General features: G+C 38.2%; 1 protein-coding gene across 1 annotated transcript in view; it reads left to right on the top strand.

Moving 5' to 3' along the window:
- Window positions 1–25,123, top strand: part of CHD2 (chromodomain helicase DNA binding protein 2) — a 146,699-nt gene that overhangs the window by 62,667 nt on the left and 58,909 nt on the right. Inside the window, exons 15-21 of the mRNA XM_025390911.1 lie at window positions 667–711; window positions 880–1,058; window positions 3,731–3,855; window positions 8,483–8,699; window positions 10,536–10,625; window positions 11,570–11,760; window positions 22,931–23,119. Of these exons, the coding sequence (XP_025246696.1) occupies window positions 667–711; window positions 880–1,058; window positions 3,731–3,855; window positions 8,483–8,699; window positions 10,536–10,625; window positions 11,570–11,760; window positions 22,931–23,119 (1,036 nt within the window). The remainder of the gene's footprint in view (window positions 1–666; window positions 712–879; window positions 1,059–3,730; window positions 3,856–8,482; window positions 8,700–10,535; window positions 10,626–11,569; window positions 11,761–22,930; window positions 23,120–25,123) is intronic.

A 25,123-nucleotide genomic window follows, 5' to 3' on the forward strand; every position in this document is an offset into this window, starting at 1 on the left:
GGGAGGAAATGCTGTCAGTCAAGGACGATTAGGACTGAGACTTGATCTGTGAATTTGGCACTGGTGAAATGCATCCATGGAGTGGTGAGGGTGTGGCTAGGGTAGGTTCCAGAGAAAATGAGAGGGGATAGCAAGTATAAACAACTCATTGGGGGAGTTTTCTTACAAAGAGGGACAGAGAAGTGGAGTGTCAGCCTGAGAGAGAGATGAGAAAAATAATTTTTTTTCCTTCTTCCTTTTTGTTTTTTTTTTTTTTTTGAGATGGAGTCTCGCTCCATTGCCCAGGCTGTAGTGCAGTAGCGTGATCTTGGCTCACTGCAACCTCTGCATCCTGGGTTCAAGTGATACTCCTGCTTCAGCCTCCTCAGTGGCTGGGATTATAGGCACTCCCCACCCCCACCACGCCTGGCTAATTTTTGTATTTTTAGTAGAAACAAGAGTTTCACCATGTTGGCCAGGCTGGTCTTGAACTCCTGGCCTCAAGCAATCTGCCTGCCTCGGCCTCCCAAAGTGCTGGGATTACAGGCGTGAACCACTGTACCCGATCTTTTTTTTTTTTTAAGGTGTGAGGTGGTAGAATCTATTTGCATTCTTATTCATAGAACCTAAACTGTTTCATTCTTCATTGTGTTTATAACTTTTCTGTCTTATTTTGTATTTGTTTAGCTGTAAAGACAAGTAAATCTACATTGGGTCAAACAGATTTTCCAGGTAAGCAAGAAATTTTATTTATAAATGTTCAACATTTCAGAACAGTGTATGTTTTGCAGATTATTTTCTTTTGCCACGTGATGTTTTGTTGATTATGCATAAAACAGAGTGTCATTTTTCACTTTTAATTGACAGTTGCTAATCTATAAATTTTTTTATATGAAATAGCTCACAGTCGGAAGCCGGCACCCTCAAATGAGCCTGAATATCTATGTAAATGGATGGGACTGCCCTATTCAGAGTGTAGCTGGGAAGATGAAGCCCTCATTGGAAAGAAATTCCAGAACTGCATTGACAGCTTCCACAGTAGGAACAACTCAAAAACCATCCCAACAAGAGAATGCAAGGTATGGTGATGGTTGGCTTTTGTTTTTTCAGGGAGAAGATATACTGATACAGAGGATTGGTCACATATGTGCTGAGAAAATATTACAAAATGAAATGGTGATTGCCATTTTGAAGTGAAAGAAGGTGACTTAAATGTGACATTAAAGCAAAAGCAGAGAATGAATTATTTCATGGCTTTGTTGACTTCTTTAATCTTGCAATTTACATAGTTAGAAATAGAGATATTTTGGAGAGTACTTAAAAGGATTTAGACACTTTTATTTTATTATTTTATTTTATTTTGAGGCAGAGTTTTGTTCTGTCGCCCAGGCTGGAGGGCAGTGGCACTATCTCTGCTAACTGCAACCTCCGCCTCCTGGGTTCAAGTGATTCTCCTGCCTCAGCCTCCTGAGCAGCTGGGATACAGGCACGCACCACCACTTCCAGCTAATTTTTTGTATTTTTAGTAGAAATGGGGTTTCACCATGTTGGTCAGGCTGGTCTCGAACTCCTGACCTCAAATGATCTGCCCACCTCGGCCTCCCAAAGTGCTGGGATTACAGGCGTGAGCCACCATGCATTGGCTCACACCTATGGTTCCAGCTACTTGGGAGGCTGAGGTGGTAGGATCGCTTGAGCATAGGAGTTTGAGGTCAACCTGGGCAAGATTGTGATACCCTTTCTGGGAGCAGGAAGTGATATAATAGGCGAGTATCTTTGAATTCTAAGAAGTTAAATATATAGGCTTATTTGCTAGATTGACTGTATAAATCCTTTCCTTGGAATTTATTCCATCAGGAAAGTGATGTGCTTGGGTCCTCAGTAATAAAATATCAGACAAGTGGTATGTCTCTAGAAGTTGACATTCATGTTAATGGCACTAGAATTCTATCTGTGAAAACCAGTATTTAATTGCTGGTCAAAGAGTGTGATAGGGAAAATGTGATCAGAGAAGCACCGATGTAGAAGTCTCTGAGCTCCAGTGTTCATTGAATGGGTTTTAAGAGGAAGTTGTGGTTCTCGAGCTGCCTCTGGCCCTTGTATAATGGATTGGTGCTGCTGGCTGGACAGACAAGAGGGGGGCTCAGGGTATTGCCCTCCCATGGAAGGTATCAAGAAAAAGATTCTTGTAGTGGTAGTTCAGTAGGAGACTGCTAGACTCCAGGGGTGAGGAGAAGAGGAATGATGTTGACAAGTACATCAAGGTCAAACTGTGTGTCTTGGCTACCTCGAAGGGTATTTTGACTTTATCTTCTAGGTATTGGTACTACTGAGTACAGTGGCAGTATGAAAACAGTATTTTATTTAGAAAGCTTCATCTAATAGCAGTATATAGGAGACTCTGGAGTAAGTAATTATTAAAGCCAGAAGGTCCAGCCAGTAAGATGTCATCGAAGTCCATGAATGAAGAAGTAGTGTGAGGACAAGGGAAGTAACAGTGGCATGGAAGGAGTGGATGGGAGAACAATTATGGGGTAGATTTGGTAGGAATGGATGGATGGCTGGATTTTGGAGAGTAAGCAGTCAGATTCCATTCACTGCCAGCGGCCCTCATAGGAGAGCTGAATATATCAGTAACCTTATCAAATACTCTTATTAGGATGATACTTCTCATAATGTACCCTATAGAGCACTAATCTTCAGAGAAATGTCCCCTGAAAAAAGACTTCTGGCCATGTAACTTTGGGATACATCCCTGAATAAATTTCTCCTGTAAATTCACACTATGGACACACATTTTAGACTTTGAAAAGTCATGAGTAAAGAAATTTGTTTAACTTTTTCATCGGTTGTTTCCTAAACTGATTTGGCCACAGAATCCACATTTTTATGCAAACCATAGAGGCTGACCTCACTAGAATGCTACCCTTCAAGCCTCTGGGGCTGAAAACCTTCTCTTCAGAACCTTGTTGTTTCTGAAGGGAAAACCAAATTCACACAATTTAAAGGGTTTAAGGTAGATAGGCTGCATTTCTGAATTTATAAATCCTGTTATGGTGAAGATCAACTGCGTTTAGCATATGACAGCTGGAGGCAGTGTTTTGTACTTTTTAGAATAAGATAACATGAAGATAATTGTTTCTGAAAATAGGAGACTCTCACTGCCATATAATAGAGAAGACATAAAGTGCTATTTAATGATATTCATAGACTTATTTCTGGAAAGGGACAAGTTAACTAAAAATATTTTGTTTGAGGATGAACCAACTCTGGCTTATGGAATATAAACCATAAGAAAGGGGTGATGGAGTGAGCTGGTGATTCACACATGAAATTTACATTTTTGGCCAGGTACAGTGGCTCACGCCTGTAATCCCAGCACACTGGGAGGCCGAGGCCGGCGGATCATGAGGTCAGGAGATTGAGACCATCCTGGCTAACACGGTGAAACCCTGTCTCTACAAAAAATACAAAAATTAGCTGGGCATGGTGGCAGGCACCTGTAGTCCCAGCTACTTGGGAGGCTGAGGCAGGAGAATGGCGTGAACCTGGGAGGCAGAGCTTGCAGTTAACTGAGAGTGCGCTGCTGCACTCCAGCCTGGGTGACAGAGCGAGACTCCATCTCAAAAAAAAAAAAAAAAAGGAAATTTAGGTTTCTATGCTTTGATGCCGAATACGTGAATTGTGACTAGCATTTTAACATAGTACCAGTAAGAAAATTTTCTTTCAGACTTGGGTTTTTGTTTTTCAGGCCCTGAAGCAGAGACCACGATTTGTAGCTTTAAAGAAACAACCTGCATATTTAGGAGGGGAGAATCTGGAACTTCGAGATTATCAGCTAGAAGGTCTCAACTGGCTTGCTCATTCCTGGTGCAAGTAGGTAGAAAAATATGAGTGCAGTTTTCCTTACTGTTTCTGTCTTCTTTATTGTTAGATGTCAAGAATTCTTTTTTTCTTTTTTCACACCCTTGTTATATCTCAACCAAGAAATCTTTACACTGCATATTACAGAAATAAAATATGATTGAGAGAAATCCTTCCTGGAAATTTTTATGTATGTATAATACCATTTTATTCTGATATAAAGAATACTTTGTTATTTCATTATTTGGTGGGTAATTTGTCATAGCCAGAAACCTCTATTATCATGTTACTCATGAGTGTAAATAGCAAGTTAAGTCACCCAAATCTTTAATGTGGGAGGAGTTACTCAGGAGGAATAAGAAAATGTCTTTTTCACATGTATTTTCTTTCTAGGCCAGGCAAACTTTTAAGTTAATTTCCTACAGTAGTGCTGTAGAGAATGTGATTCCCCTCCCTTCACCCCACTCCCTACCTGTATAGACTGTAGGATTATCCTGTTCAGAGGAAGGTTGAACCTGTGAAAGTATCCTTTTTATAATGATACCACATTAATCTTGGGGGGGGGGGGAAAAAAAAAAAAAAGATGAGACAGTGATAGCACTGGAGGTTTAAAGGTACATTTGGGAAGTACTTACAAATTTTCTTCACCAATTTCAAGTAGTTCCTGATTACTAAGTGCTAGGTGTTAGAAACAAATGCTTGTTCCTCAGTGCTGAAAAGAAGAACTAGTGCTCAAGGAATTTTCTCAGCAAGGTGATTTTACTTTCTGCAGAAAGGGTGCTTTTCAGAAGCCTAATTGTCATGAGAGCACACTGAACAGAGAACAGCAGAGGTTTTTATCCCTGACGCATTGAGTCCTTACTGTTGTGTCCTGTCTCCATTGGCTGGAGCTGGACCGCACAATCTAGACGGAGTACGATTGGCCAAAAACACAAAACTTTCCTAAATAGGTAAATGCACAGTGGAAAACAAAGGAAAGGGGTTGTTTACGGGGAACTAGGAGAATAATAACATTTCCAAATAAGAAAGAGGCGTAGACTGTAAGCCAGGAAATGTCTGGGCGTGTTCGGACATTTCTGAGCAGGTTATAGTCCAGAACAGATAACCCGTTTTAAAGTACAAGGACATAGAATGTACTTACTCCCTTACTATATTTAACAGCCACATAGAGCTTAACAAAGGAAGAGTTATTAGCAAAAAGCAGGGAAGCTTGAAGGAAGTTAATTTTTAAAAGAAACTATTATTTCTAACACTTATTATTTATTCTTTAACAAAAGGGGAAACTTTGAAGAGGAACTTTTTACTTTTCACATAGGGATCCATTAGTCCTTGAGAATTTAACAGTGAACCAATATAGATGTATTTTGCTGTCCTTACAGAACATGCAGTGTAAGAAGTACCTTTAATGCCTACCCACACACTTCTTTCTCGAAGTGCTCAATTAAGTGCAAGCTCTTAATGTCTTTAGTATTTTATAGTAAAGTAAAAAATCCTTATTTAGAATTAAAAGTGCAGGCCTGGGCAACATGGCAAAACCCCATCTTTACCAAAAAATACAAAAATTAGCTGGACATGGTGGCACACTTACGTAGTCTCAGCTACTGGGGGGCTGAGGTGGGAGGATTGCTGGAGCCCAGGAAGCCAAGGTTGCAGGGAGCTATTTTCTTACTTTTTTTTTTTTTGAGACGGAGTCTGGCTCTGTCGCCCAGGCTGGAGTGCAGTGGCACGATCTTGGCTCACTGCAAGCTCCACCTCCCAGGTTCATGCCATTCTCCTGCCTCAGCCTCCTGAATAGCTGGGACTATAGGTGCCCACCACCACACCTGGCTAAGTTTTTGTATTTTTAGTAGAAATGGGGTTTCATCGTGTTAGCCAGGATGGTCTTGATCATCCTCGTGATCCTGACCTCGTGATCTGCCCGCCTCAGCCTCCCAAAGTGCTGGGAATGCAGGCGTGAGCCACCGCGCCCGACCTCAGTGAGCCATTTTCTCACCATTGCACTCCAGCCTGGGTGACAGAGTGAGACTTTACCTTAGGAAAAAAAAAAAAAAAAGGGACAGCTTAAAAAATATTTTTTCCCCTCAATGCTGAAAGGAAGGTTTCTAGTTATAGAGATGCATTTACAGTGACTTTTTCCAAAGTGAACCATCTCCTACTTTTTATCTGATAAAATCTAATACAATATTTAATACTCAGTTATGAAAATTAGGTGTCTTGAGAAGATTGTTTGAGAATGTGGGTTTGATATAATGATTCTGAATTGCTTAAAAATGATTTTTTCTTTTAGAGGATAATGGGACCTAATTCATCTAAATGACAGTTATAAAGTTAGATGAACTTTAAGGAATTTTCCATAAAATAATCCTCATTTTATATTTGAGGGCTCTTAGGAGCAAAGGTGCCACGTACCCATCCAGAGTTGCATGGTGTTTTGTGTACAGTCCTTGGCCAGCATTGTTTTAATTTTTAATTTTTTATTTTTTTTGAGACTGAGTTTTGCTCTGTTGCCCAGGCTGGAGCGCAGTGGCAAGATCTTGGCTCACTGCAACCTCCGCTTCGCAGGTTCAAGCAATTCTCCTGCCTCAGGCTCTTGAGTAGCTGGGATTACAGGCATGCAACACCATGCCTGGCTAATTTTTGTATTTTTAGGAGAGATGGGGTTTCACCATGTTGGCCAAGCTGGTCTTGAACTCCTGATCTCATGTGATCTGCCCGCCTTAGCCTCCCAAAGTGCTGGGATTACAGCTGTGAGCGACTGTGCCTGGCCAGCATTTTTTTACTTTAAACCAAACGAATAAAAATCAATTGAAAAGGACCCAAGCACCTGTTAAGCCCTGGTCACAGGAATGTTACATTACATAATGTGCTATTTTGGTCTGGTTCCAGAAAAACAGGTGAATCAGTTCAAACCTACTTTAGTATGTGTATGTAGACAATGGCATTTTCTAGGGGCAGGAAATATTGGAGAAACTTAACTGTGCTTCCTCCTCAATAATATTGAAAAGGTGAAAGAAATGAGAAGGAAGTTACTCAAAGGAATATACTACATCTAAACTGTATAGAAAATTAGGTGTACCTGAGATGTATAGGGGTATGGCTTCATCATTCTCCCTTATTCAAGTGTGATCTTCTTTGTTTCTGTATTTTACCCTTTAGCTATTTTGTAGAACACAGAAGGTATTTTTAGAAATTGCCTCTTTTTGGTGAATTAAACGTCTTGTTTTTTGAATCAGTTAGGTTGCCTTTAACCTGTAAATTACTTTTAGTTCTTTCTGATTTGCTGATTAAACGTGTATTATATATACAGCAAACTTTCAGTGTTCTTATTTTCAAGAACCTTTTAATAATGTTTTCAATCTGATGTCTTACATGTAATCCTAATTTCCTGCCAAATGACTATGTTCTGTTTCCCAAATATATTTTCTTAACTCTGGCTGTTTCTTCAATTTTAAAATTTTTTTCTTAGATATTCTTTTTCCATTAATACCCTGTTGAAATCTAGCCCATTTTGTAGAGTAGTGTTTCTCAAACTGTGGTTTAATGTAGTGGTCCCCAACCTTTTTGGCACTAGGGACCGGTTTCATGGAAGACAATTTTTCCACAGACTGAGGAGGAGGGTGGGGGATGGTTTCGGGATGATGCAAGCACATTACATTTATTGTGCACTTTATTTCTATTATTATTACATTATACTATATAATGTAGAATCAGTGGGAGCCCTGAGTTTGTTTTCCTGCAACTGGACAGTCCCATCTGGGGGTGATGGGAGACAGTGACAGATCACCAGGCATTAGATTCTCATAAGGAGTGTGCAACATAGATCCCTCACATGTGTAGTTCATAGTGGGGTTCATGCTTCTATGAGCATCTAATGCCATTGCTGATCTGACAGGAGGCGGAGCTCAGGCACTAATGCCAGCAATGGGGAGCGGCTGTAAATACAGATGAAGCTTCCCTCGCTCACCCGCGGCTCACCTGCTGCTGTGCAGCCAGGTTCCTGAGTGGGGTGTCCCTGGTCTGAGGAATACCTGAGTCAGAATCTCCAAAGGTGTTTGTCAGCCCTTTTCCATATAGTCTTATTTAGTAGATCTAGGGTAGGGTCCACAAATATGATCTGTAGCCTACCCCTGCCTTAGGCTAAACTGTATTTAAAACAAGAGCCATACACCTATACATAGAGGTCTAGGAAATAGTGTATGTGGCATTAAACAACCCAGTGGTATGCAGTGGAATGGGGTAGGCTGGCCATAGGATTCACGAGCAGTGCTGATAGCTTTCTCTATTGATGGAGTCTAAGGTTACATGCTTGTCTTCACTTTTTACAAAGCTTGTCTTCTCTGTGATAAAAGATAGCCTATGGAAGGTGATGTGAAAAGCCTAAAGGTAAAGAGTCTGACAAGGCTTTCATAGTAATCGAAGTCTAGATAGGTCACTTGTTATTCTGCTATTTTTGGTTTCTACTTTCTTCCTTATGTCGAAAGCTGAAGTAATTGCAGATGAGAGGAAATACAGTTGAGGCTTATGAATGACACCTTGCTCGACTGTTATTGTGAAGCATTGGTGTCATTGCTATTTATGGACATTCTGTGTTTTGGTGAACTAATGATTTTTTTGTTTTTATTTATTTTTTTTTCTGCAGAAATAACAGTGTAATCCTTGCTGATGAAATGGGCCTAGGAAAGACCATCCAGACCATATCATTCCTCTCCTACCTGTTCCACCAACACCAGCTGTATGGCCCCTTTCTTATAGTCGTCCCTTTATCCACCCTCACCTCATGGCAGAGAGAGTTTGAAATCTGGGCACCAGAGATTAACGTAGTGGTTTACATAGGTGACCTGATGAGCAGAAATACGGTGTGTAAACAAAAAGAGCTGGGATAGAATCTGTGTTATAAATGTAATTTGAAAATTGACTTGAAGCCTTTAGTAGATCATTAGTAAAGTTTTTGGTTATTATTCTGATACCGTGCTATGTTCTCAATATTAGGAGGTGTATCTATCACAAAAGTGCAACTCAGATGTTCTTTAACAAATATGTTTACTATTTAAAAAGCAACAGGAGTTTGTGAGTGGGAATCTCTTTTAGCTGGGTTGCAATATTAAATTTTTCTTCTCTCTGCCCTTTTTACTTGCTTTATATGAGATAATATGGAGTTAATACTTTGTGTAATATTAATATTTTTGCTATCTCAATAGACATTTACTGAAAATAAACATTCTTCGAATTTGTTTCTTAATTTCTTAAAACAGTGAGGTTGCATAACTTACAAAAAAGGAGTAAAAGTAAAGGAAAATAAGCTATTTTAGGGCTCTGGAAATAAGAATTATTTTAATCGGTTACCAAACTTTATTTGGGCATCATGAATTTAGAACACAGTGACTTAAGTTTATCTTTGTTTAGCAGATCTTTTCTTTATAGTAACTTTTTTTTTAAAGCACCTGCTGTGTGCTGGATGTTGCGCTGGGTGCCTTATGTATAATACCTGTAATCTTCATGATAGTCTTCAAAGTTGATGGCATTCTTTCCTACTACTGATGAAGAATTGACTCAGAGTATCTTAACACGTGCCCTAGCAAGCAAGAATGTGGCAGAGCTGGGATTAGGACACAGGTGTATCTATCTAGTCCAGAGCTTTCCTCTTTCATCACTGTATATAAACTATTTCTGGAAAATTGCTTGTAATAAGAACAAGCCATCAGCAAGGTTTAAACATTTGAGTTGCATGTTGTAATCGTATATTTTCATGCAAATTCAAATTTATTTTTAGTAAATAGTTTCATTAAAATTGTGTAACTTAAACGCTGGCTGATTTCATTGGCCTAATTTTGAGTTTCTAAGAATATAGTTTTAGCTTGTTAAATCATTTGTTAACCATTAAAGAAGAAAAAAGAGAAATTCATAGGTTTACAAAATAGCTTAAAGCACTATATTCCAAAAATGATTGCAAACAAAGGAAATGAACTGTAAAAAATTGTAGTCACAGAAGTTTTTGCTATCTCCAGTTCTCCTTTTCTTTGTTCTTTTTAACCCCACTCGGTGGTGATCACCTGCAGGCACTTACTGTCTTGTTCTCCAGTTCCTAACTTGACAGCCAAACTGCAAGAGCTTTGTCATGAGTCTTCGTGCTTGCTAAGTGTCCAATTATACTTCAGTGTGAATGTGCTCATCTTTGTGTTCTTTTACATTGACGTTATTATACGTATTGCATTATATTTTGGTCTTATAAGCCTCCCTTTTTCTTGGACACATCTCTTTGGTCTATGGTTGATGAAATTCCAAAGGTTGGAATTTGTTTTACTTGTTAATATATGTATTTTCCTATTCAAAAAGTAAATAAATTGCATTTTAAAAGAAATTTCTAAGGATATGGGAGATCCCTTGTTGAGTTCAAATCACCAGGGTTTAGTAGCTGATGAGGTGCATTTTCTTCATTAGATGTGTTTCTGGGGGCCAGTTTCTTCTGATTCTGGCAATAAAGCTTTTGCTGTTCAGTGGTCAGTGTTTGAATTCTAACTCTTCTGCTTTATAGTTTGGTTGCTTAGGTCATTTTAGAGTGTATGAGATATTCATTAAATTCTATTCCGATTTATTTTTTATTTGGCATGTTTCTATTACATCGATCACAACACTTAAGTGATATAGAAAGGTAGAAGCAGAAATTATGTCTTAATTATGTTTTTTTCTTATAGATACGGGAATATGAATGGATTCATTCCCAAACCAAAAGATTGAAGTTCAACGCACTTATAACAACATATGAGATCCTCTTAAAAGATAAGGTGTGTAATTAATATCTACAAGGCTAAATCTTTTCCACTGTGACTTGTCCAGATGTTAGGGTCTGTTACTTTTCTGTGGAGCATGTTAAAAATAAATAAATACATGAAAGTTAAAAATAAAAAACAGTGGGTAGGGTCTGTACCTCCTACTTGCCATGTTACTTTTCTCTTATTTCAAAAAGTAAGCAAATGAACAACCAGAAAAATTACTCAAAGGATATTAAGATTATAAATAGAAAACAGAACCCTATAAATGAGGGGACCTTAGGTCACCAAGTCCAATTGAATTAAACAGAATGAAAGGGTATTGAGGTCAATAAATTACCTGAGATTATTGTCAGTCATTGGATGCCACCTCAGGTATTTGCCTTGAATGTCATCTTAGGCATTTCCTATTGTATCATTGTTAAGGCATTTCTCCAGAAAAGATGACGTGAATGGTCTTTGTGAGGAGGACAGAAATAAGAAGCTCTTTAAATATCGCCTTTCTGCTAAGAAATATATGTGGTAGGTAGATCCCATTGGTATTAAGTGCAAACAAGTTCAGTTTGGTGGCTCTTGGTGTTTGTGTGCTTCAGGGTTGGGGTGGAGAATAGGCAGGAGAAGGACCGTAATTAAGGGGAGAATACAGAATCATGTGGTTTTTGTTTTTTTTAATTTTTGCCCAGCATAGCAGTTTTTGTGTTCTTGCTGTGGGGCATGCAGTAATAGCTGGTATAAGAGGCCCACCTATACCTTTTAGATGATGATACTCTCGTTTGAATAGTTACCAATCTGGCAACTAACAGAATAAACAGAAGAGTCCTAATATATATTGTCAGTGAAGAATAAATGTGTCTGTCTATACCTTTGTAATGGTATTTATACAGAGATAATTAACACTTGAAAGCACTTTTGGGTTCCCTTCTGACCTGGTGGCTCGTTCTGTTTTGTTTTTACTTTAGACTGTGCTGGGCAGTATTAACTGGGCCTTTCTGGGAGTGGATGAAGCCCATCGGTTGAAGAATGATGACTCTTTATTGTATAAAACTCTGATTGATTTCAAGTCCAACCATAGGCTCCTGATTACGGGGACCCCTCTTCAGAATTCCCTCAAAGAGCTCTGGTCCTTGCTGCACTTTATTATGCCGGAGAAGTAAGCTCCTTCCTGTGTATTTCAAAAGATGCTAGAATGTCTGAAATGCCAATGCTTTTTAACTTTCTTAGTAGACCTTAGGGAAAACAGATGGCATGGTTTGGGGAAAGCAAAGCATCAAATGGAGGCAGGGATGGCAGTAGTAAAATGTTTCATAATTAGTGAAAGAAGGCACAGAAATTAGCCTGTTAAGGAGGAAAGCAGTATTGTCTGCCGAAAGACTGAATTAGTTAATGCAGTTGGGAAATAACTGTTAAATAGATGACATCAGACCTTTTCACTGTTGGTATAAGATAATCAATATAAGTAAAATGAAATATACAAGGTACACAAGCACTGAAAAGTAGGTTACACTCAAATATCTGATAGCCGAAACATCAACTTTACATCTTATTTACGTATTATTAAAGAACTGTGGAATGTCTTTATTGAAAAGATTTTTATGGGAGAGATGATGTACACATCTCATAAAACTTAAAATTATCCAGTGGTATTCAGTGATACTTAGAATAACATCTATATTCATTAATTTGGAGGACCCCACTCAGTCTGGCCCCTTGACAATAATCTGATTCCTCTCATCCACTTTCTCCATCACTCATTATGCTTCAGCCATTCTGGCCATCTTTCTCTCCCTTAAACATGCCAAGCCATTAGTATTCCTTCTTGACTGGAATGTTATTTCTTCTTATCTTCACATGGCCAGCCACCTTAATGCTTCAGCTCATCTTGTACGACCACCTCCTTTCAGAAATCTTTGCAGACTGCCTAACCTAAAGTAGCCCTTTAGACATCTTATCCCTAACCTGTTTTAGTTTCTATATAGCATATCTTTTTAAATTTATGTTCTCATTCATCTCATGTCATTAAATTATGCATGAAAATCATAGGGATTTTGTTTGCTTGATTCATTGCTGGTTTGCATTGCCTAGAATAGCACCTGGTGTACAGTAAACAATTCAGTTAATATAGTTGTATATAGATAATATAATTCAGTTAATATAGTTTTTACTTTTATTTTTTAAGTTTTAAATTTAAATTTGTTTAATAAATTTATAGTTTGCAACCATCATCATTGCCCAGTTTTAGAACATTTTCCTCATCCCAAAAAGTTCCCCATTGCTTGTTTGCAGTTAACCTCTGCTTCCACATATAGCCTTAGGCAACCAATAATCAGCTTTTGTCTCTAGAGAGTTCCCTTTTTTACAAGTTTTACATAAGTGGAATCCTAATATGTAGGCTTTTGTTTCTGGCTTCCTTCACTTAGCATATTTTTTTTGAGATTCATTCATGTCAGAGTCTGTCAGTAGTTGTTCTCTTTTATTGGGTAATAATATTTCATTGCATCCAGTTAAAATGTCCAGTTATGGACATTTGGATTGCTTTGTTTTGGGGTTGTTATATCTTTGCGTGGACGTATGTTTTTCTTTCTCTTGCTTAGAGACTTAGGAGTAGAATTGCTGGATTATTTGGAAAGTTTATATTTAACATTTTAGAAACTACCACGCTGTTTTCTTAAGTGACTACCATTGTTCAGTCCTTCCAGAAACGTTTGAAGGTTCTAGTTTCCCTACGTCATCACCAGGACTTGGTACATTGTCAGTCTTTTTGATTCTAGCCATTCTGGCGAATGTGTGTCATTGTGGTTTTGACTTGCATTTCCCTAATGGCTAATGATGTTGAACGTCTTTTCAGGTGTTCATTAGCCATTTGTATGTCTTTGGTGCAATTTCTATTCAAATGTTTTGGCATTTAATTCATACCTCCTGTTCCGTCATTGGAACTCTAAGCATGTGGGAATTATTTATATCCTACTGCTCAAGGTCATTGCCAAGGTCTGATTGCAAAAATTCAAAAAATTGCAACCTCTCATAAATGGGTTAAAAAAATTGGATTGTTTGTTTTATGAGTTGAAGAGGTTTTTTATTTCTTTAAAAAAAATTCTAGGCCGGGCACGGTGGCTCAAGCCTGTAATCCCAGCACTTTGGGAGGCCGAGACGGGCGGATCACGGGGTCAGGAGATCGAGACCATACTGGCTAACATGGTGAAACCCCGTCTCTACTAAAAGATACAAAAAAAAAAAACTAGCCGGGCGAGGTGGCGGGCGCCTGTAGTCCCAGGTACTCAGGAGGCTGAGGCAGGAGAATGGCGTAAACCCGGGAGGCGGAGCTTGCAGTGAGCTGAGATCTGGCCACTGCTCTCCAGCCTGGGCGACAGAGTGAGACTCCATCTCAAAAAAAATAAAAATTAAAATAAAAAAAAATACTCTAAATACAAGTGCTTTGTCAGTACAGTCCCCAACTTTCTATAGTTTGATGTAAAATTTTTTGATTTTTCAGTGATATGAAAGCAATACACTTTCAGTAGAAAGTATACTTTGAATAAACACAAGCATTCTGTTTTTCATTTTCAGTGTAATATTCAATAAATTATGTGAGATATTCAACTCTTTATTATAAAATTGGCTTTGTGTTAGGTGATTTTGCTCAAGAGTCTAATGATAAGCGTTCTGAACACATTTAGGGTAGGCTAAGCTGTGATGTTTGGTAGGTTAAGTGTATTAAATGCATTTTTGATTTAACACTATTTTCAACTTATGATGGGTTTTTCAGGTCATAACCCTGTTGTAAGTTGAGGAGCATCTGTATATAATTTGAACACATTTTATCCCGATCTATGGCTTTTTTTTCACTTTTTAAATGTCTTTCAAAGAGAAAAAGTTACTGATTTTGATGAAGTTTAATTTGTGGATTTCTTTGTATGGATTGTGCTTTAGATATCATATCTGAGACAGATTTGCCTAGCCTGTGGACACAAAGACTTGCTTCTTTATTTCCTTCTGGAAGTTTTAGCTTTTATATTAGGTCAGAGTACATTTTGTTTATAGTGTGAACTGTGAGTGCCTTAGTTCATTTTTTTTGCAGTAGAATTTGGGAAATTGTTCTAGTATCACTTGTTGAAAAGAATATCTGTTCTCCATTGAATTGACTTGACACCTTTGTTGAAACTCAGTTGACACCATAAATGTCATGCTTTGTTTCTGGACTGTCAGTTCTGTTTTATTAATACATATTTCTGTCCTTCTGCCAATGTCACACTGTCTTGATTAATGTAACTTTCAACTGCTTTTTTATTTTTTAGTTTTTTTGAGATGGAGCTTTGCTCTGTCACCCAGGCTGGAAGTGGAGTGGTGCAGTCTCAGCTCACTGCAATGTCTGCCTCCCAGGCTCAAGCGATTCTCCTGCCTCAGCCTCCCAAGTAGCTGGGATTACAGGCATGCACCACCATGCTCAACTAATTTTTTGTGTTTTAGTAGAAATGGGGTTTTACCGTGTTGGCCAGGCTGGTCTTGAACTCCTGACTTCAAGTGATCCACCCTCTTTGGCCTCCCAAAGTGCTGCGATTATAGGCTTGAGCCACTGCACCCGGCCTAGACTGCTTTTTGAAAATGGAGAAGTACAAGTTCCATTTTCTTCTTTTTCAGAATTGTTTTGGTTACTCTAGAGTTCTTGGCACTTCCATATACATTTTAGGATCAGGTTGTTAATTTCTGCAAGAAAAATATAGAAATTGTGTCGAATCATATATCAATTAAAGCAAAATTGTTAATATTGAGTCTTCTAAACCATAATCATGGAAAGTTTTCTCCATTTATTTAGATCTTCTATAATTTTTCTCAGTGTACAGTGGTTTCAGTTTAGAAATCTTATACATTTAAAATATTATTTTAATTCTGACTGTATTTTGAGTGGAATTAAAAAAAAACCTATTATAGAACTATAATTGAGTTTTGTATATTGATCTTACATCCTGCAAACTTGATAAACTTACTGTTTCTACTGTGTGTGTCTGTCTGTGTGTTTATATTGTTCTGTATTTCTTAGTATTTTTCTATAGACAGGATTATGTTTTCTGTACCTAAAGGTTTCTTTTCTAATGTGGATGCTTTTTATTTCTTCTTCTTGCCTTATTGTATTGGCAGGAACCTCCATCTTAAATAGAATTGGTGGGTGCAGGATGTTGGCTATAGATTTTTTTTCGAAGATACCCTTTATTGGGTTGAGGAGGTTTTCTTCTCTTCCTAGTTTGTGAGGTTTTAATAAAGAATGGATATTAGGTTTTGTTAAATGCTTTTTTTCTGTGTCTGTTGAGATGACTATGTGGTTTTGTCCTTTAACAATATAGTATATTACCTTAATTGCTTTTTAGACATTAGGCCAACTTTTGTTTTCCTAGCGTAAATCTGACTTGTTAACAATGTTTAATAGTTTTTATGCATTGCTAGATTCACTTGGTTAATATTTTGTTAAAGATTTTTGCATCTGTTTGGTGTTTTTTGAGACAGAGTTTCCCTGTGTCACCCAGGCTAGAGTGTAATGGCATGATCTCGGCTCACTGCAACCTCCACCTCCCAGGTTCAAGCAGTTCTCATGCCTCAGCCTTCCAGGTAGCAGGGATTACAAGCATGCACCACCATGCCCGGCTAATTTTTGTACTTTTAGTAGAGATGGTGGAGTTTTGCCATGTCGGCCAGGTTGGTCTCCAACTCCTGGGCTTAAGTGATCTGCCTGTCTCCGCTGCCTAACGTGCTAGGATTACAGGCGTGAGCCACTGTTCCTGGCTGCATCTGTGTTTTTGATTTTAATTAGAATTTTAGTCTGTAGCTTTTTGTTTTGTTTTGATGTTTACGTTGCTTTGGTTTTGGGATCATAAAATGAATTGGAGAGTGTTTCCTTTCTGTTTTCTGAAGGAGTTTGTGTAAGTTTCGTGTTACTTCTTCTTTAAATATTTAGTAGAATTCACCAGTGTAGCCATGTCAATCTTCACTTTGTGGGAAAATTTTTAATGACTAACCTGGTTTCCAGTTACAGGTTCACTTAAGTTTTCTATTTCTTCTTGACTTATTTTTGTTAATTTGTGTCTTTCTAGGAGTTAGTCTGTTTTGTCTAACTTGTCCTAATATGTTGGCATAAAGTTATATAGTATTCTCTTAGCCTTTTAATTTTAGTTTTCTTTTTTAAGAGACATGGTCTTTCTCTGTCACCCAGGCTGAGTGCAGTGGTATGATCATAGTTCACTGTAACCATGAACTCTTGGGCTCAAGGGATCCTCCCACTTCAGCCTCCTAAGTAGCTGGGACTACAGGTGTGCACCACAATGCCCAGCTAATTTTTAAAATTTATTTTTTATGATTTGTAGAGATGGGGTCTTGCTGAGTTGTCCAGGCTGATCTCGAACTTCTGGGCTCAAGTGATCCTCCCGCCTCTGTCTCCTAAAATGCTGAGATAATAAGCATGAACCACTGTGCCTGGTAGATTCTTTTAAGAATCAATAGTGATTAAAGTTAATTTTTTGATTATGGTAATTTGTATCCTTTGCTCTTTTTCTTGGTCAGCTCTAGCTAAGGGCTTATCAATTTTGATGTTTTCAAAGAACCAACTTTTGACATCATTGGTTTCTATCTCTGTTTTTTTTTTTTCTTTTGAGACAGAGTTTTGCACTTGTTGCCCAGGCTGGAGTGCACGGTACAATCTTGTCTCACTCAGCCTCTGCCTTCCAGTTTCAAGCAATTCTCCTGCCTCAGCCTCCTGAGCAGCTGGGATTATAGGCGGCTGCCACCACACCCGGCTGATTTTTGTATTTTTAGTAGAGACGAGGTTTCACCATGTTGGCCAGGCTGGTCTCGAACTCCTGACCTTGTGATTTGCCTGCCTTGGCCTCCCAAAGTGCTGGGATTACAGGCATGAGTCCCCGTGCCCGGCCCCTCTGTTTTTCTATTTATTTCCTCTCTCAAAGGTTTCTGTCCTTTGTTTGCTTTTCATTTAATTTTTTCTTTTTCTCTTAAGATACAGTTTAGATTATTGATGTAAAACTTTTTTCTTTTCTAGTTGTTTAAAGGTACGTTTACTCCTATGTACTGCTTTAGCTACATCCCATAAATATTGATAATTGTGTGTTTTTGTTTTCATTTGATTTCATCTATTTTCTAAATTCTCTGTGATTTATTCTTTGAAGCATGGGTTTTTCAGAAGGATGGTGTTTAATTTCCATATATTTAGAGATTTTCCAAATGGCTTGTATTTCAGTTTTGTCTTGGAGAACATGCTTTAAATGAATTTATTATGACTTATTAAATAGTCATAGTATGCTTTCTTTCCTGGAGACTGTCCCATAAATGCTTATAAAGAATAATCTGTATTCTATCTTTGTTTGGTTAGTGTTTTGTAAATGTCCATTCATTGTGGTTAATGGTGGTGTTCAAGACTTTTGTTATCTTTTCTGACTGCCAGTTTAGTTGTACTTTGAATTGAGAATGAAATATTTTGATTTTTAACTGTAGTTGAGTTTTTGGCTTCGAGTTGTCATTTTTTGCTTCATATATTTTGGGGTTCTGTTAGGTATGTATCCATTCATAACTATTGTATGTTCCTGAGGCATTGACCTTTTTCTAGTCAATACCAGAATGTCCCATTTGACCTCTAATGATATTTATTGTTTTGTAAATCCATTTTGTGTGATTTTATTATAGCTCCTTAGGTCTCTTCTCATTCTTGTGTCCATGATATACTGTTTTCCATCATTTTACTTTCAACCTATTTCTTTCTGTAAGTCTAAAATGTGTCTTATAGACAACTGGTACTTGGATGTGCCTTTTTTATCCAGGCCAATAATCCTTGCCTTTTGATTGGAATATTTAGTTCATTCACATTTAACAGAATGAATAATATGGTTGGATTTCTGCTATTTTACTATTTGTTTTCCATATGTCTTACATCTTTTTTGTTCCACTTTCTCCTTTATTGCCTTCCTGTTTCAGCAAGTACTTTTCAGTGTGTCATTTTAACTCCTGTTAATTTTTTGCTATTAAAAAATTTTAATTGGTTGCTCTAGGGATTATTGTATGTGTCAGTCTTCTTCAGGTTAATACTGACTCAATTCTGGTGAAATAGGGCAACTTTACCCCACTGTAGCTCCATTTTCACCTCCTTATGTTATAAATCCAAGAATACAAGCATATAATTATTGCTTTAAACAGGTTTGTCTTTTAAGGACATATAGAAAAGAGAAAAATATATGTATACTATCTTTCACATGTACCCATATATTTGATCATTTTCAGTGATCTTCATTTGTTCCTGTGTTTTCAGGTTGCTGTTGGGTATTGCTTTTTTTTTTTTTTAGTCTGAAGGGCTTCCTTTATTTTCATATTGCAAATAAGAATATGCTGGCTTAGATGATTAAAAGGTGTCCCGTATCACATGGTCAATAAGTAGATAGACCAAGATCAATATCAAGTCTTCTCTGACCAAGACCAGTGTCCTCTGAACTTCAAATTCTAAGAGTAAAAAATACATCCTTCATAAAACCATTGAGACGAAGTAAAGTCACCCTACATAGTAAGAGTTATGAGACACAGTGGGAACATCTGTGTTTGTTTTTATAGAAAAAGAATTGTGGTATGTAGTTTCTACCAGTGAATACTTAGCCATGATTTGCTTTTGTGTACCTAACTGCTGAAGTGGATGGTAGGGATTTTGGCTCCTAAGTGGTCATAATTAGCTTTTTCCTGCCGTTAAGCAGCTGTGGCATTCCACTCAGCATGGGCTATGTTGGGAAAAATGTCATATATCCTTCTTTCGTAATTGGAGAGAGGAACTTTTCAATTACTTTATCATTCAGGGAGTCTCTTCCAAAATTTTCCTTTGGCCAGTTGAATCAATTATGGAATGATAGGTTAGAGTTAGAGATGCAAGTTTTTTTCTGTTTAAGAGATCTTCTTTTCTTTGAAAATTTTGTATTTAAAGCATTGTCATTTTCAAAAAAAGTTTAAAAATTGTTCACAAAGGTGTGTATGTAAAAAGAAAACCTGTTAGTTAAGTAGTTCAGATTTGCCCTTATTTCTGCCTGAGCTTGCTGTTTGGGTAAGTATAGTCTTGTGAAGTATTTTGCCTCATCCTTAGCAGAAGTTCCTGAGGTACCTTAGGACTCTACAGAGCTTTTTTTTTTTTTTTTTTTTTTTTTTTTTTTTTTTTGAGACGGAGTCTCGCTGTGTCGCCCAGGCTGGAGTGCAGTGGCCGGATCTCAGCTCATTGCAAGCTCCGCCTCCCGGGTTTTTACGCCATTCTCCTGCCTCAGCCTCCCGAGTAGCTGGGACTACAGGCGCCCACCACCTCGCCCGGCTAGTTTTTTGTATTTTTTATTAGAGACGGGGTTTCACCGTGTTAGCCAGGATGGTCTCGAACTCCTGACCTCGTGATCCGCCCGTCTCCGCCTCCCAAAGTGCTGGGATTACAGGCTTGAGCCACCGCGCCCGGCCTCTACAGAGCTTTTGAAGAAAGGATCCACTGAAGAAAAACTATTATAAAAGAGAGAATTAGGTTTAGTCAAATAGCTTTTGAACTTCCCCACTCAAATGTTACAGGCTTTTGTTTCAAAATCCAAAAGTTAGTCCTCTTTTTAACCAACTGAAATTCTGTTTCCTTAGTATAGAGTCTAAGTGCCTTTCATGCAGGGTGGCTCTGACAGGGAGTACATGATGACTAACCATATTGTGAATACTTATCAATCAGTAGCTTCGTTTTGTACATACTGTTTGCAAAGCATGGAACTTGGTATTAAGGGTAGAAAAAGATATGACAAGATTGAAAAATTCGGCTTATAAAGACCATCATATGCAAATATATGCTTCAGACTTACCCCACAAAACAATTCAGTTTGATAGCATGTATTTCAGAGATTGTGTGTTTTAGTGTTGGGATGATTTTTTAAATTTTTGTTTCTGTGGTCTAGGCCAATCTCTTAATTTTTTTTTGCACTTTTCCTTTTACATATTTACTGTGTGACTTTTAGCTTACCATTTTCACTGCTTTGGTTTAATTTCCTTCTTTGTTGGTCCTCACTAAAGTAACCTATTTTTCTAAAATTCCACGTTCTGGAAAGTTATAAAGATCAGAATTTTTTCTAGTTCTATGAGAGACAGATATTAAATACAGAAGTTGATAGCAGGAATATATCCAAAATAGGAACCTTTAGATGTAACATGGTGTCTTTATACATCTCCACTATGACCTTATACCTTTTCTATATCTAATATTATAAATTATTCATTGTTTTCAGGGCAGCAGATTTTTTCTAAAGAATCTGATATTAGGCCGGGCACGGTGGCTCACGCCTGTAATCCCAGCACTTTGGGAGGCTGAGGCAGGCAGATCATGAGGTCAGGAGATTGAGACCATCCTGGCTAACACAGTGAAAGCCTGTCTCTACTAAAATTACAAAAAATTAGCCGGGCATGGTGGCGGGCGCCTATAGTCCCAGCTGCTTGGGAGGCTGAGGCAGGAGAATGGCGTCAACCCAGGAGGCGGAGCTTGCAGTGAGCCGAGATCGCACCACTGCACTCCAGCCTGGGCAACAAGAGTGAGACTCTTTCTAAAACAAACAAACAAACAAACAAAAAAATTAAGAATCTGATGATAAATATTTTTGGTTCATAGCCCATACAATCATTGTTACCCACTCATCTCTCTGTTTAGAGGAAGAGCAGCCATAGACAATTCATAAACAAATAAATGATACTTATGTCTCCTCAGTATTTGTAGGTCAAGAACTAGTGTCTCATTAACTCCCTTAATATAATAAGAGTACAGTAGGCAGGTGAAAATATTGGTTGCCTAAAACAGAGAGGAAGTAAATCTTGGAAATAAACTTTACATTTAATTTTTTAGATTAGTGAAGTTTTAATTTATTATAACGTGTTAGGTAAATTAGCTTATTGAAATTCTCTCAGGTATTCAGAAAACAGCCTGATATAGTGATATTTCTACTTCTACTGATTTCCAGTCACTTCACACATTCAGTGTGTGAGGTATCATCTCCAGCATTGAGATAGTTCGGTTTTCTTTCTTTCTTTTCTTTTCTTTTTTTTTTTTTTTTGAGACAGTCTCACTGTCACCCAGGCTGGAGTGCAATGACATGATCTTGGCTCACTGCAACCTTCGTCTCCTTGGTTCCAGTGATTCTCCTGCTTCAGCCTCCCGAGTAGCTGGGATTACAGGCACTCACCACCATGCCCAGCTAATTTTTGTGTTTTTAGTAGAGATGGGGTTTCACCATGTTGGCCAGGCTGGTCTCGAACTCCTGACCTCAGGTGATCCGCGTGCCTCAGCCTCCTAAAGAGCTGGAATTACAGGTGTGAGCCACTGCGCCCGGCCAGAGATAGTTCAGTTTTCATTGTGCATTTTAAATTATCGGTTTTAATTCCTCACCTATTTTGTGTTCTTGGAGTATTTGCTTAGTAGCATAGCAGTGTGAGAAAATACAGTTTACCTTAGGTTTATCAGGCTGTAGGCTTTAATGACAACTTTAAATCTCTACCCCAAAAGATCATGTTATCTGCTTTCCTGTAGATGATTGTTTTAGGCCATACCAGGTGTTACTAAGGCTGATTTTGTTTCACTTAACAATACCTGATAAAATGTATGGCTGGATGTGGTGGCTCACACCTGTAATCCTAGCACTTTGGGAGGCCGAGGCGGGCGGACCACTTGAGGTCAGGATTTCGAAACCAGCCTGGCCAACATGGTGAAACCCTGTCTCTACTAAAAATACAAAAATTAGTCAGGCGTGGTGGTGACACCTGTAATCCCAGCTACTCAGGAGGCTGAGGCGGGAGGTGGAGGTTGCAGTGAGCCGAGATTGCGCCAAGGCACTCCAGCCTGGGTGACAGAGCGAGACTCTCTCAAAAAAAAAAAAAAAGAAAAAAAAAGAAATGACTACTTATGAGTTCAGAAATGACGGTGACTCTCTTGAGGCGGTTGTGTCCATTGGCAGTACTGGCACCGGCTGTGTCTGACCTTCCATCCTACCAGAGAGCGTGTGCTTTGAGTAGTTACTGGGTAGTTCTAGATGATGTTGGTTACATGATAGACTGAAATATTTTATAAACTCTGAATTCAGTCTGAGAATTGGAAACGTGGTATTATCCAGTGTAGACTGATGCAGTTGATTGCATTTTGCTTTTCCCCTTTTTGTTTTCCTTTCTATTTAAGAGCTCTAGTGATTGATAATTTTGTCTTTCCTTATGGGAAAGATTCATTTTTTTCAGTTTTTTTTCCCCCATTCTTCTTTTCCTCAATGTGGCTAAATAACACTATACTATTTCTTCCCTAGGTTTGAATTTTGGGAAGATTTTGAAGAAGACCATGGGAAAGGGAGAGAGAATGGCTACCAGAGTCTTCATAAGGTGCTAGAGCCTTTCCTTCTCCGGAGAGTCAAAAAAGATGTGGAGAAATCCCTTCCTGCTAAAGTGGAACAGATTCTCAGGGTGGAGATGTCAGCCCTTCAGAAACAGTATTATAAGTAAGTTCTTGTTTGGGTTAGGCCTAAAGGGATTGAGATCAGTACCATGAAACTATTAGATAGGATATATATATATATATATATATATATATTTTTTTTTTTGAGACAGAGTCTCGCGATTCTCCTGCCTCAGCCTCCCGAGTAGCTGGGATTACAGGGATGCGCCACTATGCCAAGCTGATTTTTTTTGTATTTTTAGTAGAGACAGGATTTCTCCATGTTGGTCAGGCTGGTCTTGAACTCCCAACCTCAGGTGATCTGCCCACCTCGGCCTCCCAACGTTTTGTTGTTATTAAGCAAAATTTCAATACTGTTGTTATGTCTAAAAAATTTTAATAATTCCTTAACAGTTTTGTAATGTCTAGTGTTTACATTTTCCTGGTTGTCATATATATATATATATCCGTTTGTGCATGTGCCATTTTGCTTGTTTTGGGATTGAGGTAAGCTCCATGCATTTTGATTGGTTGGTATGTCTCTTAAGTATATTTTAATTAATTTATTTTTCCTTGCCTTACTAATTTTTTGAGTCAGGAAACTGAATTTATGTTTTGAGGATTTTTCTCAAAATCTGGATTTTGCTGATTGCAGCTCCATGGCATTCTTTAATATTTTCAGCGAGGTGTGGTAGCTCATGCCTATAATCCCAGCACTTTGGGAGGCTGAGGCAGGAGGATCGCTTGAGCCCAGGAGTTTGAGACCAGCCTGGGCAATACAGTGACACCTCATCTCTATTAAAAAAAATTTTTTTTTAAAACCACTTTTCCTTTGAACTGTGTTTTTTGTATACTCACAAGTAAGTGTAAAGGCTTGATTAGACTCAGATTCAGTGTGACTTTAGAGGCAGAGGAATGTTCTTTCACAGGATAAATGTCTTTTTTTTTGTGATGTTAATGACTAATGATGATCATTGCCTAGATCTGTTAATTCATTAGATAGTACAAAAGGGTGATATTCAAATTTTATCACTCACTTGTTTATTAGGTGGAATACTTCTATAAAAAGAAACTTTCCCATGTCAGCTGAGGAACAGTTCATATAGGAAAGGCAGAATAAGATTCTTTTTTATTTTTGCCATTTTCAGAGGAGAAGATCTACTTTTCTTCAAAGGTTTTGACCAGTGAGGTTTACTTCGATATAATTATGAACTCATCAGTTACACCTATTTATGGTTAATTCTGTTGCAGTTATTATCCATATTCATGCTCTAACAGTCCCATTTTTAGCTAGTGGGAACTTATTCAAGTTGGTTTTTGGAGTCCTTTTGACATAACCATAATAGTAGTTGATAGTTTCTTTGCTATCTGGAATGATAAAGTGTTCCACATTCGTCTTGTACATTTCCTGCCCCAGAACTAGAGTCAGCCATATATCCAAGAAGTTCTGCATACTCTTTTACTAGGAAATATTTGTTTTTGTTTTTCCTCTGAAAATAGTTTAATACTATAAAATGTAAAAGGGGAAATAGTGTTACCTGAGTAACAACATGAATGTGTCAGTTGGTGGATGCTATTTTGCATGTTGATTGATCATATGATTTTTCTGCCTACTCTAGATACTTCCAGTTTGCTTAAACTGATTTAGTTGAGTTTTTATCACTTGCAGTTTAAGAGTCCTGGCTAATACTCTTGCCTTCAGGCTGCACAACATGCAGGATTGCGGAAAGCACTAGAGAGCCAAAGAAAGTGAGCAGAGTTACTTCAGGGCCACCAGCATTCCCTGCAATCCCTGTCCACAGGCATAGGTCCTTCCGCACTTTTCACTGTAGAGCAGCGCCCGTCGCCACCAAACCTTGCTTCTGGGTGTAACTTCATAGACTGTCGGGTTCCGCAGTACCCTGAAGTCCAAGGCTGTTGAGTCTGAAGGAGCCTCAGAAGACTGGCCTCTTTCTGATGGTTTATGGACTATGGCAAAGATGAGGAAATGGTATTTGGAGACCACATACTGGGCCCTAGGTGCTCTTTGCAACTGCAGCAAACATTATTGACAGATATTTTTCAGTGG

This window comes from Theropithecus gelada, chromosome 7b, assembly GCF_003255815.1.
Source record: "Theropithecus gelada isolate Dixy chromosome 7b, Tgel_1.0, whole genome shotgun sequence".
NCBI classification, from domain to species: domain Eukaryota; kingdom Metazoa; phylum Chordata; class Mammalia; order Primates; family Cercopithecidae; genus Theropithecus; species Theropithecus gelada.